A 16,521-nucleotide genomic window follows, 5' to 3' on the forward strand; every position below is an offset into this window, starting at 1 on the left:
ATATAACACAGGATGTGACAACTGCCCTGAATTTTTCAAGTCCTTTCTGTGTCCAAAGGCTCCAATTAATGAATTCAGCAATATTTAAATTAAATAAGAACATTATGAACTTAAAATTCCTTTGCTTGTTATGCCTTTCAAAAGAGATGTTGATTATTAGTAAAAACCTGTCCAGTGGATGCCTGTCCCTGTTATCCATTTTATGTATGTATTTATTTAATTTTATTTTTCTTTGTTATTTTTAAAGAATACAAAATAGTGACAGGAAAAAATAACAGCATTAGAAACAATACAAGATTTCACTAAACAAATAGTTGCTGTGTTACATGATGCTGTCTTCAGATTACCAGCTGCAGCAGGGTACAGAACGGGCGCTCAGCCGGGCACCACCTTGCTCCCCTCCCGCCACCTACTTAGGACCAACAAGAGGAGAGTGCAGAAGCATGCACAGCCTCCAGTAGCTTGCTCGCTACCTTTTCACGGGCTTGGGAAGCTAGCTCCAGCCACACTGACAAGGAGCCACCCTACAGTGGACATCTGGAAGAGTGAACAAGCGCGTACAGCACCCCGTGGGGGCTGCCCCCACTGATTTCGGTCTACTGGGAGAGAGCGGCCTGTCACTTCCCTTGGCAGGACACTGCACCTCCTCCCAGGAACGCCTGTATCTGTGCCCTGACTACGCTCCCATCTGCTGAGGTCCGTTCACCCTCAGGGGCCTGAGCGACTTAGATCTGTCATCACCACTGCCCTTGACAGCGACTCCACCCGCTGTGCACGTGAGGAAGCCAAGCTGAAGAATGGAGCAGGCAGGGCTGGCATGCAGCTGTGTGCTCTGACACATCAAGCACGGTTACCCCTGCCGGAGTAGAGACCAGGAGCTGAGACACGAGTTGTAAACTGTTTTGCCAAGAGTCTACACTTCATCATTTCAAAGACCCAACTCAGCAGACACAACTAATGTGTCTACCGTATAAAACAAAACACTGGAGTATGCAAAGGAATCAAATCAATCCATCCTCTCCATTTTACACCATGAGATCTCATACATGGTCCCTAACAAAATTTATAAGGCATGAAAACATATAAAATATACCAGGGGCCGGTGAGATAGCTCAGTGAACTAAGCATCTGCTTAGGCAATCACAGGGCCCAGGGCTCAATCCCCAGCAGCTCATGCCACATGGCCCCAGGTGTGCTGAGCCAGCCACTGAGACCAGGTGTGGTGGTGCATGTGTCTAATCCCAGTGCTGGGAAGACTGGAAACAGAAGGATCACTTCGAGTCAGAGCTGCATAGTGAGACCCTGTACCAAATACATTAAAAAATAAAGTATATTGGGTCCTTTAAATTATACTGGAATATTCTTTTTATTGGAATTTAGATGGGAAACATTCAAAATAATTGACTCTTAGATAAAAAGACCTGCCAGTGATTCTGTATGAAAGTCCTTTCATAAGAAGGCCTGAGGCTTCTGAATCTGCTCTAAACGGAACAGATGAAGTCAGAGCCAGCCACAGTCTGGGCTGTCAACCTCTGAATGTCTCTTCCATAGGAGGCGAAGCGAGACATTCTAGTTCAACTCTAACATCTGAAGACTACTGTAGTCTGCAATTAACCATAAAAACTTTGAGTTTTTTCCAAGACCATCTGGGTGTATAAAAGGAACTGTGGAAATCAATTATTTGACCTCCAAACCAGAAGGTATCAGAAAATGCAGTGAGTCCACCTGAAAGAACTTAATGAAGCCCAGATTTATCTCTTGCTCTTTAAAAGGCCAATCGAGTATTCGCACAGGCCTAACACTGAGAGTAGCTGAGCCCTACAGCCTCGGACGTGAGCATGCTGCTAGACTCACCAAAGAAAGATGCTCCGGCTCGTCCCACCTGCCTTTGTAACGCCGAGTCATTTCTGGTATTCCAGGGAACTCTTCCAGTTCAGACTCTTCGGTGGTCTGTACTCCTTTGGTACACAGGTCTGTAAAATCACTCTGGCACGCAGCTACCATTAAAAGCATAAAAAATTTCTAAGGCCCCTGAACCATAACAAGATACATGGATTCAACTGCTATTTATTCATTATCCTAATAAGATAATGCATGTTTTGCTCAGCTCAGTGAGTGCACCTTAATAATTTTTGAAAGATTTAACTAGAAATTACGTGATTTGGGGAAATTCTGACTAAATGCCACTAAGACTTTACAAAGTTTGTTTTGAATTTTTGCAATTCACAAAGTTATACTTTTGCTTGAAAAAAGTCAAACCATGTCAAAATATTTAGTAGTGAAATTAAATGATATTTGGAATTTGTTTGAAAATACTCTAGGAAAAAAAGAGATAAAGTAAAGGGGCTGGGGAGATAGCTCAGCAGTCTAAGTACCTGCCTGGAAAGCACAAGGACCAGAGTTTGACCCCCAGTACCTGCATGCTGTGCCAGCCACTGAAACTGGGCATGGTGGCTCTGGCCTGTAATCCCAGCACTGGGGAGGCTGAGACAGGAGGATCACTACAAGTCTCTTGGGTAGCAAGCCTCTGTACCAAATAAAATTAAAATAAAAATACTTAAAGTTGGTAAAAAGCTTTACTATTAAGGTTAGAGTGATACATAAAGTTTCATTTACCATCTTGAGTATTCTGGGTATGTATATATCTATTTTAAAAAATATGTGAATCAATCTTAATGACTTTAGATGCAAAAAACTGACCAAAGTTGGAGAGCAGCACAATTCACAACTGATGAAGAGAACGTGGTGGTTACCCATGAAGGAGCACTACGCTGCCTGAAGCAAAGGATAAGCCCGAGTCATTTATCAGAACATGGATGTAGCTTGAGACCATAAGGTTTGGGGAAGTGAACCAGACACACAAGCTGAAATACTGAAAGGCTTTGTACAAGAGAAACCCAAGCTATAAGTTAAGCATACTAAAAGCTAATAGGAAGTAGGGAAATCTTCCCAGACAGGAAAGGGATCCGGAGATGGGGGAAAGAATAAATTCAGACATGTCACACACACGTGCCCACTCCCTACTAGCAGTGTCACCCCGTCTGCTGCAGACGCGGACTAACAAAAGCAAAACAGATTTCTGAACACTCGACTGCAAGCGCCACAGCAGGCTCTTTGCTCTCCTTTCTGCTACCTCATAATGTATTTCATGGAGAGCTCTCATCAGTTTTTGAACAACAGTGACTATACCGTTTTTTCTTGATGAATTCTTTTCTTCTTTCTTTGGAGAGGACTTTGGCATACGGTTAGAGTATATGTTTTTTATGTCCAGTTCTCTCTCTTTTTCCTGAAAACAAACCCAACAGAAGGAAGAAGAGTCTTAGTTGAAAACAAAACAAATAGCTTCCCTTAGTCAATGGGCATTTTCGTTACACACTGAGCTGAACTGATGAACCAAAGGCCAGAAGAGAGCAGTAATTCTCCCTGAGAAGTCCAATATATCCTGATAGGTTAAAGAAAGGTGAATGGGACAACCTTCACTTTGTAACTTCTCTTGCCTCCTGGAGGTAGTAGTACCTTACCTGTCACCCGTCTTAAGCCCCAGAGACAAAGCATTTGGTAAGACTCTCTACAATATGCTTTGGATGTACAGATAAAAATTGGGCCATTCTTTTCAACACAGGTGTTCTTGACATCTGGGACAATGCTTTTTTTGAGAAATGAAACCATGTAAAATAGTGCATGGTGCCTAGTGCATAGTGCATGGTGCGTGGTGCATGGTGCCACGCGGCTTCTGCACAGGAGTTCAGCCCATCAGTGATCTCAAAATTCGAATGCTGCCTCTAGATGCTGTGAAAATGAAGGCATACCAGAGACAACGCTAGAAGGAATCAATGATGATGTTTCAGAAGAAGAATATTAAATTATTTAGTCTTGTAGCACAAATGCAGACTCCCATAATTTCCTTCTAGAATTACCTATTTTAGTCACACTGTTCCTATTATAACTAAATTTTCCCTTGTTAAAGTGATTATGTCAACAAACCTTTTCTTTGTTTTTTTTTTTTTGTTGTTGTTGTTGTTGTTGTTGTCGTTGTTTTGTTTTGTTTTTTTTTGGTGGTGTCAGGGATTGAACTCAGGATCTTGTGCGTGCCAGGTAAGCACTTATTCCACTGAGCTGTCTCCCCAGCTCATCTTTGTAGAATTGTGTAGACTATATCTTATAAATGTGAAGAAGTGTTTGAAAAATAGTCTGTTGTCATCCAGCTTATGTTACAGGGGAAACATGATATTTAAAATAAAGTGCTTAGGGGCTGGGGAGATGGCTCAGTGGAATAAGCGCTTCCCTGGCAAGCACAAGGGCCTGAGTTCAATCCCTGGTGCTGCAAAAATAAGTAAATAAAATAATATAATACAAAGTGCTTAAAAAATAAAAATAAAGTGCTTAAAAGAGAAAAAGATATTTATGTATTTATGCAGTATAGCTTGGGTAATTGCAGTGCTGATGTCTAATGATCTATTGAAAGGCGCAGTTAATGCTTTTAAAAAATTTTTTTCTTCTTTTTAATTTCTTACAACTTTTTTTTCTTAACAATTTTGCAGGTTTATATCTGGTAACCTAAACAACTACCTTGAAGATAATATTATGTAATACAATAACCATTCTCAAAATCCTGTTACTTTAATGAAATTTTATCATTTCTAATGGGTTTTTTCCATTTTATATTCTTTAAACAGTAAAACAATAAAGATAAAAGAAAGCCCTTACCTTTAATTTGTCGTGCAGCTGCTGTAGCTCTCTCTGAAGAACTCTGTTCTCATCGTGGGCCTCAAAGGCTCTCTTCCTCTCAGCAAGCAGCTGCCGCTGGAAACTGTTAGTGCTCAGCTCAAGGTTTTTGGACAGCTCCTGCAAACGCAAGCACAGTAACAAACAGGATTCCAAAAGAACCCCACAGTAAGACATAGCCATTAATGGCGTCCAGGTGACACTGCAGTTAGCTGCGCCCCAGACAGGGGGATCACTGCGCGTCTGAGCTACACAGCCAGTCTCTGGACCAAATACAAACAAATAAGCAAACAAGCAAATAAATAACGTGCAAAGCATTTCTAGATAAAACAGCTACTGCCACGTATCAAGCATACTCCATGACATTTATGGAAATACGTAAGTTAAAACATTCCTTTTTAGAATAAGTTATCATGATACCATTCCTAAATTCTGGATTAAAGAAAAATGTTTCTTAGGAATAAAAAGGTATTGCAAAACTCATAAAGAAGTCATAATGCCATCCCCTGTAGGGGTCACGGCCAACATCTTAGTATACAGAGGATGAGATGTTTTATGTATTTTTCTCATTAAATAATGTCCTAAATGCCTCAGGCAACAGACCTTGATTAATACTATGTCAAAATGGAACAGTATTCTATTTTTAGATTGTCATAGCACACTTAAGCAAATTCTGCTGTTCAATATCAGGGTGTTTTTTAAGTTTTTTATACTGAATATCCTACTGTAGACAATTTTATTCATATCTCTTATTATTTCCCCAAGGTAAATGCTAACAAATACAGTTCCTCGAACTTTAATGAAATTGAACATTCCTAGTCTTTGAAACTGTGAAGAGAAGATAAGCCAGTGTGAGAAAAATATTTGTACGTATATGTCACAAAATTTAGTAATAAACTGCTCAGTGAAAAAAAAAAAAAAAAAAAAACAGGAAATATTTGAACAGATACATCACCAAAGAAGACACAGAGACATAAATAAGCACAAAGAATGAAGCTTCGATGCCATTAGCCATAAAAGAAATGCAAATGAGAGCCACAATGAGGACACAGTATTAGCTATGGATTGGAATGTCTAAAACTTCAAAGGCTAGCCAGGCCAGTTAGGCAGCTCAGGAGCACAGCACCTGCCTGGCAAGCTCAAGGTTCTGGGTTCTATTTTCCTGGCACCAAAAAAACCCAAACAAATGAAACTTTAAAGACTAAGCAATATCTGCAATAATATGTTTGAGTCTCAATTTTGCTGAATGAAAGAAGCCAGATTTAAAAAATACATACTGTATGACTACTTACTGTTACAAATGCAAACTAATTTATAGGAGCAGCAAGTCCACCAGTTGGGGACGGGTGGGCGGGCCCTGAAAAGGAGGCGAGAATGTAAAGGAGCACTAGAAAGAAAGCCACACATGAAAATATGAAAAAGTCGCACAAGTTCAAAAATTGGTGTTTCATGTTTGACACACAAGCATACAGTTTGAAGACTTGAGCATTACCAAAACGCCCCTAGCAAAGGCTCTGGCCATGTAGTCCTCAAAGTTCTTAGGAATAAAAAGGTATTGCAAAACTCACAAAGAAGTCATAATGCCTTTATTTAAATAATTCTTGATTAGGGTGTCTTGATTCTTTATCAGCTTGCCCTTCCAAAAAAACAATACGTATAATTAATTTGTGTTTCTTTGATTACTGTTTGTCACGGTTTGGGGTTTTACGAGGGGAACAACATAATAAACAACACATATTTTATAAGATTTTATAATAGTCACCTGAAGAATCCAGCAAAAGGTCTGGATCCCACAATAACGCCCTGCATGAGTCCAGCTAAAGACCTAGTGCCCATGACAGTGCACCCAGAGTCTAACTGGAAGGCTAAAGCCCATAACAGTGTCTCATGCAGGCCTGCTTCATTGGAAAGGCCAAAAGGTCAGGGGCAGAAGCTGGAAAGTCTGCCAGCAGGATGAAGGACCTGTGCTGGCAGCTGAGGGATTGGCACTGAAGCCAGGAAGCAATGCTCAAGGGAAGCACCAGAGTGCCCCCGAAAGGTACCCCAGCCATCCTCAGGGACAGTGAGGTCCCGAGCTCCTCCAATGAGGAAAGCCAGGTTCCCATCAGAAAAGCCAACACAAGTTTCTCCAGGAGGCTAGCAGGGCACCATCTTCCCCTTGGGAGCCAGGAAGCGATGCTCAAGTGAGGACCAAAGCTCCCCTACAGTGAACCGTAACCATTCTCTGCAACAAGGTCCTGAGCTCCTCCGACAAGAACAGCCAAGTTCATTAGGAAAGCCAGCATGACACAGTCTTCCAGCAAAATATCCCATGAGAATCAGCAGCTTCCAACAGCTCCCCAATAGCTCCTCTCCTCCTCCTCCTGTTCTGCCTCTTGGCTGCCAGCAACAGCCCTTAGCTGGGCCTCCCACACCAGCACCATCCTGGTTCAGTTCAGCTGGGTGTAACAAGTTGGCCACCAGTTGGCATCCACCACACTGTTGAAGTTAATTTTGATAATCAGCCACCCAATTCTTGACCTACAATTATTTTACAATGTGAAAGGAATCTAAAACAAGGACAAAATATGAAGAAAATAAATTGAAAAACAAAAATACGTGAGAAAAGTAAAAGCTAAGAAATTTCTTGGATATGCAGAGATGAGTAAAAGAGAAGGACAGGATTGGAAAAAATTGTAATAATGGATGATATGGAAAAAATGGGTGTCGATTTTGAAAAACAGGATATTCACATACTCTTAGAGCAGCTGCCCAAAGACTGCTTGCTGGTTGGAATGGAAGGGGAAGAACAGTCATTGCACATTGGTAGCCAACTCAAACACACACCCCGTGGGGTTTTGGGACTTTTATAGAGGGAAAGGGGGGAGGTACAAAGGCAGATTTGGTGCATTGTGATTGGAAGATTGGGTGACATCATGGATTGTTAAAGGAGTTTAAATACCTCCAGTTACAGTACAAGGGCATCAGTTAAACAAGCATGAGTTACATAAAGGAAGAAGTGTCCCATTATATTTGAGGTTACATTGCAAAGCCATCAGTTATACACGGCAGTAAAGACAGGGGTCTACACGAAGGAGTGCTCTGTCATTGGGCCTGCCTGACATGTCCACTTGGCCTTTGGAGGGCATCCTGTGTAAGCTTTTATTTATAATTTTTAATTTCCCCTTTCAATATATTGACATTTCTCTGAAGAGGAAATACAAATGGATATTAAGTATATGAAAAATACTCTTATCATTAGCCAACAAGGAAATCCATATCAAAACTACAATGAGGTACTATTGCAGGCAGCCGAGTTAGAAATATTATAAGCAGTCAGACAGGGCCAGGTCCTCTAAGGAGATAACACAGAAAACTAAGACAACTACAGGAGGGGTGGATGCTCCTGCTGTGAACCAGACCTAAAGGCCAAACAAATGCTAAAAGAGTAGCACCTGGGATATTCTAAATAGGTACCAATCACCTGGAAAGACCCAAGTGAGTCACTAGCCCAACCACCAACGGGAAGAGACCCTGCCTGTATTCATGCCCGCTTACTCAGTGACTCACTTTCCCATTTGGTCCTGGGCATAATCAATTTTACCTGAGCAATGGTGCTTATAATCTCATTGGTTGACCATAGTTTTGTCCCACCCCACATCCACCTAAGCGAGTTCCCATTTTCTCCACCTTTGCCCCGCATGGTTTTACACTGTAAAAGTCCCTGGAAGAGACAACTTCCTGAGGGAACAATCCACTTGGGCACCCCTCCTGTCCCTCTCTCGAACAGAAGCTTTCTTTCCCTCAATAAATATATTCTGCTCATAACCTCCGTTTGTTCCTAAAATTCATTCTTCAGTTTTAGAGAACACAAACTCGTGCAGGTCAGGTCAGAAGATCATCTTTCCCTATGTCATTTGGAGGTTTCCTATATCATTTGGAGGTCACTATCCGAGATCAGTTTTTCTCCCTTATCAGTACCATCTCACCTCAGAAAACCTACTATTGAAATAGCTTTTAAATGTTGCTAAGGATGCAGAGAAGAAGGAAGTCTTACATATTGTTGGTAGGAATGCAATTCAATGCAGCCACCATCGGAAATTAATTTCTCAAAAAGTAAAAATAGAACCACGTGATCCAGAGGTTCCCCTCATGGGTATCTGCCCAAAAGAAACAACAGGAGACCCCCATGCACCCATCATTACAGCACCGGTCACAGTCACTAAGACGCAGAAGCAGCCTATGTGCTTATGCACACAGCACGCATGCACACACACATGCACGCACAATGGAGTCGACATGGCCAAGGGCAAGCGTGACCTTGTGGCATTGCAGGGAGAAGGATGGATGTCACACAGAGAGAAACATGTCCACAGCAGCATAAAAAAGCTAGTGGTGCCTGTTCTCTCATGTGTGGACACAAAGAAAAAAGTCAACCTAGTAGTGGTTACTAGGGACTTGGAAAGTGGGGTGCACCTGGGATGGAGTGGGAGTGGGCAGCTATAACTGTACATTGTGCACATATATGAAAATGTCACAGCAGGTCTTAACATGTACAATTAACACCTTAATAGAAATTAAAAACATTAATGACAGCAAATACAAAATCTGAGATGCAATAAATATAAATCAGTTCAAGTAACCACAAATGAAATGTAAGACAAGACTATAAAATGGATAAAAACACAAACTTCCAAATAAGCACTGAATGCACAAAGCTTTAGGTCTGAATCCAACAAATTTTAAGGAAACTATCTCTTACAAAGCATTAAAATGTAAGGAAACATTCCATTCTGATGAGTATTTTTTGTTTTGTTTGAGACAGGGTCTCACTATGCAGTTTGGGCTGGCCTTGTGCTCACTTTTGTAGCACCCCAGGCTGGTCTTGAACTCGCAGAGATCATCTTGACTCAACCTCCTCAGTGCTGGGATTATAGGCATGTGCCACCACATCCAGTTCCAGTAGCTACCCCCATCCAGGGCCGAGACGGCTTGCCTGAGGATCCGAGGCTGAGACTGCAAGGCATGTGGGGCTTGGGATCCAACTCGGGTCCTTGTGCTTGCCAGGTAGGTGCTTATGCCTCTGAGCTATCTCTCCAGTCCCTTAGAGAAAATTTTTATGATCTTGATGTCAACAGTGCATAAAAACTGCTTTAAAAATAAAGCCATAGGGCCAGGGAGATGGCTCAGTAGAATAAGCACTTGCCTGGCAAGTGCAAGGCCCTGAGTTCAATCCCCAGTTCTGCCAAAAAATAAGTAAAATAAAATAAAGCCATAGACCATTTTTATACATGAACATTCTGTAAAAATCACAAATACTAGCAAAAAATAATAAGCAAAATATAAAAATTATATCAAAGAATAATCAATCCCAAAAAAAGCAAAGGGAGGAATAGATTAAAATTTAAAATATTTGTTATTATGTTAACTAAATTTAAAATTAAGTTTAAAATTTAATCATTTCAGAAAGAAGTGAGCTTTTAACAAAATGGCACAATTTACAACAAAATTTCAGCAACAGAAGGAAATTACATGTCCCATAGCTGTCTATCTGTGCATCACACACAAACTAATAAAGACAGATACAGTACACACATTAAGATGCTAGCCGTGGTGCTTTATGGGTAGAAAGAATGCTTTGGGTATCTTCTTAGACCTGACCTGCAGTGAAGTTGGTTCTTATTATCTCCTAGGAAGACATGCTCCCACCGGTTACCCCACGGCGTTAAATTTTAAGCAATACAATTTTATGGTCATAAACTGTTATACTTTTGAAATCCCAATCATTTGTAAGCCAGGAGTTATAAAAAATTAAGGACTTACCAGTTAACCTAATAAAATTTATCTTCCTTATTTGCAACCAGATTTCCAGCCTCAGAAGTTAAATTCAGAATTGATGTCATCATCCATCAAATTAGCTGCTGCTCTAATTTCTGCACCCGTCATGAATGCCACTTCATTCCATTCATCCATCCTCCCATCCATCCACACATCCATTCATCCACACATCCATGCATCCATGCATCCATTCATCCAACCATTCAATCATCCATGCACCCATTCATCCAACCATTCAGTCATCCATGCACCCATGCATCTATCCTTCAATTCATCCATCCATCAATGCATCCATCCGCCCACCCACCCATTCATCTATCAATACTCCATCCATCCAACCATCCATGTATCCACCCATCCATCAATCCATTCATGCATGCATCCATCCATCCATGCATCCACCAGTCCACCCACCCACATACACATCCATGTTTACATGCCTCCATGCATCCATCCTCCTTCCATGTATCCATGCAATACTCCATCCAGGCATCTGAAAATCCACCCACTCACCCATCCATGCATCTGTGCATCAATTTATCCATCCATCTGTGCATCCATGCATCTACCAATTCACCCACCCATACATCCATGCATCCATCCATGCATCAAGCATCTATCCATCCATTCACCCATCCACCCACACATCCATCCATCATCCATCCATTCATCAATCCATCCATGCATCCACCAATCCACCCACACACCCACCAATCCACCCACACACCCATCCATCCATGAATCCATCCATCCAATCATCTATCCATCCATACATCCATCCATGCATCCATCCACCAACCCATCCATGCATCCAACAATCCACCCACCCATACATACATGCACACATGCATCCATCCAATGATCAATCCATCTATCCATCCTTCCATCCATCCATCCATCAATCCTCCATTCATGCATCTATCCACTGATCCATCATTCCATCCATCCATGCACCCCTGCATCTACCCATGCACCCATGCATCATCCATCAGTCCATCCATCAGTCCATCCATCCATCTACCTATCCATCCATGCATCCATCCATCCTTCTACTCATCCATCCATCTATGCATCTATCCATCCATCCATGCATGCATGTATCCATCCACCATCCATCAATCCATCCAATCACCCATGCATGGATCCATCCATCCTTCTACCCATCCATCTATCTGTGCATCTATCCATACATCCATGCATCCACGCATCTGTCGGTCCATCATGTTAAGAAACACTAATTCTGTATTAGACGACATGTCAAAGGCTGCAAATACAAAATCAATGAAGACCTGCTCTTTTAGTTTAAACTCAACAGTAAACTAAAAGGGACAGAGCTTAAACTTACACCCCAAAGCAAACACTTAGAAACCTTCTCTCCAAGTTGACAGCTGTTTACCTGTACGCTTTGAGTACAGTTACAGATCCAGTTGTAAAGCTAATATTTTCAACCAGTGTACATTTTGTCATTAGAAAATGGTCATGAGGGACTTACTGTATTTGCTCTAGAATGTATACTATACATATGGCATATTATGGCATGAATATAGGATAGAACACAGATGTATACTGTACAAAGTATATGTACACAGAATATTATAGTTATAGCTTATCTTCAATTACTACTCTAGCAATGCTAAAAGGATAGTCACAAACAAGCACTATTTTCTAAAACATGTTGAAAACTTGCTATAGACCGGCACCCACGCTAATTCCTGATTTCCCACTTTCCCCTTGCCTGCTTCTGCAAACACTGCCTTCTCACTTTTCCACCTCTCCTCATCTTTCTCACTCCCTAAAGTACTCAGACACAGGCTCCGAAAATCACATTGGCAGCGTTCCTCAGTCTCGGGGGTTTAGTTCAACTGACTCTTGAGCCTGAGTTCACTCATAGCAGCTGGTTGTTTCCTACAGTAGAACTAAAGATGTATTTCTTATTCCTTCTTCAGCTTAGTGCAAGCTACCACAGATGACAGACCCAGACCTACAACACAGTATTTCTTCTGTGTGTGCCACCAGTGTGCCTAAGCAGTCACACTTGCTCTGCTTTTACAAAACCTGTTTTCTAAAAAAAAAAAAAAGCCTTTCCACACTGAGCTGCTGTCTCCCAACAGTTAGAGTTTACTCCATAGTACTTACTACGGGTAGCCCTGAAAACAAAAATGTCAGCAATGACTCCTCCCCAGAAGGTCACACAGAGAGGGGAGATGCAACATGCTGAGCAGAGGAGGGGCAACCAGGATGGGGAGACTCGGAGGAGACCAGCTAGAGTCGAAGGTCACTCAGGAGGGGAGAGGGACACAGCCTAGCACAAAGGATCAATGTGAAAGGAAAAACTTAGTAACAGACAAATCAGATGCACAAGACTAGGAAGAGGGGTGGTGGCAGCAGCGCCGGCCACTTGGCCCTGCCTCACCTATCCCAGACAGCCCTCTGAGAGCCTCACACACAGCCGACAGGATTCAAGCAGTGCAGCAGACTGCAGTGTCACAGGACAGACTGGGGTGTAGGAGCCCCTTCATGCTGTCCATCATCCTCTCTCCAAGCACTGAGCAGGATGCTGCCTGCCAGCGTTTTCACAGGCCCAGGGTGAGCGCTCAGGGGAGGAGAGTTTCTCTCGCCACCCGCCTTACCTCAGACTCTGACAGAACAAATAAGTGAAAGCTGCCTGTTCTGGAGTCATCAGTCCTGAGCCCTGAACATGCCCAAGTCACTGCCCAGTGCCTTGGGTTCGTTCCACACCAGGGAGGACTTTCACTGGCACAGGGTGCCAGTGTGAGTCTGGTCTGAGTGCACCCCCAACTCCCATGGTCCTGTGCCACTCACAGACCAGCTGCAAACACTGTGACACCAGCAGGCCTGGGTCGGTTGGCTTTCCACGGTTTGCTCCAAGCCTGGGTGAGGCTCTGCCTGGTGGCCTGGCCCGCAGAGTGCCCTCTGTACAGCAGGTGCACAGTCCCACCCTGGGCACAGTGCAGCATTCACCAACACATTAGGCCAGTTCCCTCCCCAGTCAGCAGCGAGGGCTGAAGATCTGTTGATGTGCCCAGTGATCTCGACACCCATGAGATACAGCCACACATCCTACACCTTTCCTGAGCAGCCAGAGTCTCCCCACATTAGTCCCGGGCACACTGAGTATTCTCTGCATGTCTCTCAGCAACACGAGCTCCCACCTGGCCCCAGAGCTGGGTGCATGGACGTCAGAATACACAGCAGGTGCCCAATTTGTCAGCATCTGGCTGGAATCCACGCCCGAGCCCCAAATCCAACACCCCAACATTGGCCAATGCTCCAGCTTGGACAGCTGCAATCAACAAGTTTGTGGCTTTTTTCCTCTGGTTCCAGGTGCTTGGCAGCCATGGTTTACAGTGCAGTTGTGGCCCTGTCCAAGAACTACACCATGCACAACCAGTCCTGAAAATGGCACAGAAATGGCATCAAGAAACCTTGGTCACAAGGATATACAAATCTCTGAAGGGGGTAGATCCTAAGTTCCTTAGGAACATACATTTTGCCAAGAAGCACAACAAGAAGGGCTTCAAGAAGATGCAAGCAAACAATGCCAAGGCCGTGAGTGCACCTACCGAGGCTACCAAGGCCCTCAGCAAGCCCAAGATCATCTCAAAGGAAGGAAACCTCAGGCTCACTCAACTTGCCTACAATGCCCACCCCAAGCTTGGGAAGTGTATCCGTGCCTGCACCGCCAAGGGTCACAGGCCTTGCCGGCCAAAGGCCCAGGCCCCCAAAGGTGCCCAGGCCCCTGTGAAGGCTCCACAGTAAAAGCTTCTTATCTGCTGATATAAAAGCAGAAGGACTGGTATGACCCCTGGGGTGCCATCTGTGGGGGGCTGGTGTCCTCCTGTGGTCGTTGTACAAATAAACCTGAGGCAGGCTAAAAAAAAAGTTAAATAAATAAATACAAAACAAGAGTTTATGGAGAGGGTCCTCTTGAACTGAGAAACCTCCACACAAATCCAAACAAGAGAGGGACTTGGAGGAATGTGGCTTGAAGATTTAAACTGCAGGCCCTCAAAACACTCTTCTGGAAAAAAAAAAACAGGAACCTTCCTGTATCATTTTTTGTTTTCTTTTTCTTCTCCCTCCATTTAACCCAATTTTTTTTTTCTTCCCCACTGGCACATTTTTTATTTTTGCTCTTTTTCTTTTGGTGGAGTTTGGAGTTTTACTACCCATTGTGTTGCCTCCCCCAACCTTTTTTAATGTTAGCTTATTTTATTGGTTTGAATGGGTGGTGAGGTTTTTTTTTTTCTGTCTCTCTTCTTTACTTGCTCTCTTTAAACTTTAATATTCCATTTTATTTTATTTTCTTATTTAATTTTCACTCTTACAGTGTTTTACTTTTTGCTAGTTGCTTCTTGCTTACTATTACTACTGCTGCTGCTAATTTGCTCCGACAGCCCCTCACAAAAGTGTTACACACTCGCATCTTCATCACTTGACTTTGCACAACCTGCTTACTTTCTGTTCTCTTCACGCTTCCATGCCTGTGCTACGGATCCTTATGGGGCTCAGGTGGTCAGCTGTGTCTTACTACCACTCAGCAGGTGCACAGCCTGCTCTGTTGTGAAAGGGGATAAAACTGCCCTGCCAAGTAGATATTTATTGTATATAATTATCTGGCTTGTTTTAGAGTTTTTTTGGTAACTACTGATCTTTTACCTCCGGCTGAAGGTGGCAAAGTGTCAGTTACTATAGTAGGTCATCGCTTGTGCTTGACACTATTTTTACTGCTGATCCAACTACGTCAGCCAAGATGGCAGAGCTGTGATCAGATGGTTTTCCTTCTGTGCTTGTACCCAGATGGTCTGGGAATCATGAACACCACCATTACCAAAGCACTAGGCCGAGGCCAACCAGGCCGCCATCTTTCAGCCCCAATAAACACAGTGGTAGAATTCTGAACCAGACCCAAGGGCATTAGACAGCTACTCACCATAAGAAATCAATAACCTAAAAGATGAGAAAAAAGAGAAAACACAGAAGCAAAAAGCTCCCTGAGTTCCGAACACCCCATAAAGCATATGGGGGGGGGTGGTATTGAGGATCAAAAGCTACACAGCCAAAATTTTTGAAATAGTAGGAGCAAAGTAACAAAACAAAGAAGACTCTTGGCAAATTTAAACCAGATATAATTGCACAGCTAATTTGATGACCACAGTAAAATAAATGTTTAGTGAATCTAGAGTAAATAAAGAAAAATAGAGGAGCTATGGAAAGACATGGAACCCTAAATACAAAAGAACTGAATTTCACCTAACAGTCTCAAACAGAAATTTAGGAGTTTAAAAATTCTATGGAAATACAGAAAGTCTGTGACTTATGAGTTTTGTACCAGAATTGTTCATCAGTCAGATGCCTCGTTAGTTGACAAAATCAGCTTCATAGAGTACACCTGTAAAAGTTCACAACTCGAATGTCCCTAAGTTAGGGACATAGTATGTATGCAGCATAGGGTATATGCAGCATAGGCCATATGCAGTGTAGGGTATATACAGTATAGGGCATATGCAGTGTAGTGTATCTGCAGCGTAGGACATATACAACATAGGGCATATGCAGCATAGAGTATATACAGTGTAGTGTATATGCAGCGTAGGGTATATACAGCATAGGACATATACAGTGCAGGGCATGTGCAGCATAGGGCATATACAGTGAAGGGCATACACAGGGCATATACAGCGCAGGGTATATGCAGGGTAGGGTAATGCAGCATGGGGTATATGCAGCATGGGGCATATGTAGCACAGGACACATGCAGCACAGGGCACATGCAGCGCAGGGCATATGCAGCATAGGGCATATGCAGCATAGGGCATATGCAGCGCAGGGCATATGCAGCACAAGGCATATGCAGTGTAGGGCATATGCAGCATAGGACACATGCAGCACAGCACACATGCAGTACAGGGCATATTCAGCATAGGGCATATGCAGCATAGGGCATATGCAGCACAG

At 42.9% G+C, this 16,521-nt stretch overlaps 1 protein-coding gene across 1 annotated transcript in view; it reads right to left on the minus strand.

Moving 5' to 3' along the window:
• Lca5 (LCA5, lebercilin) overlaps positions 1-16,521 on the minus strand; it is a 46,503-nt gene that overhangs the window by 5,024 nt on the left and 24,958 nt on the right. The window contains exons 3-5 of the mRNA XM_004634371.2: positions 4,708-4,845; positions 3,190-3,286; positions 1,855-1,997 (exon numbers count right to left, since the gene is read on the minus strand). Of these exons, the coding sequence (XP_004634428.1) occupies positions 1,855-1,997; positions 3,190-3,286; positions 4,708-4,845 (378 nt within the window). The remainder of the gene's footprint in view (positions 1-1,854; positions 1,998-3,189; positions 3,287-4,707; positions 4,846-16,521) is intronic.

Source organism: Octodon degus, unplaced genomic scaffold (assembly GCF_000260255.1).
Source record: "Octodon degus isolate 3935 unplaced genomic scaffold, OctDeg1.0 scaffold00061, whole genome shotgun sequence".
In the NCBI taxonomy this organism is placed as follows: Eukaryota; Metazoa; Chordata; class Mammalia; order Rodentia; family Octodontidae; genus Octodon; species Octodon degus.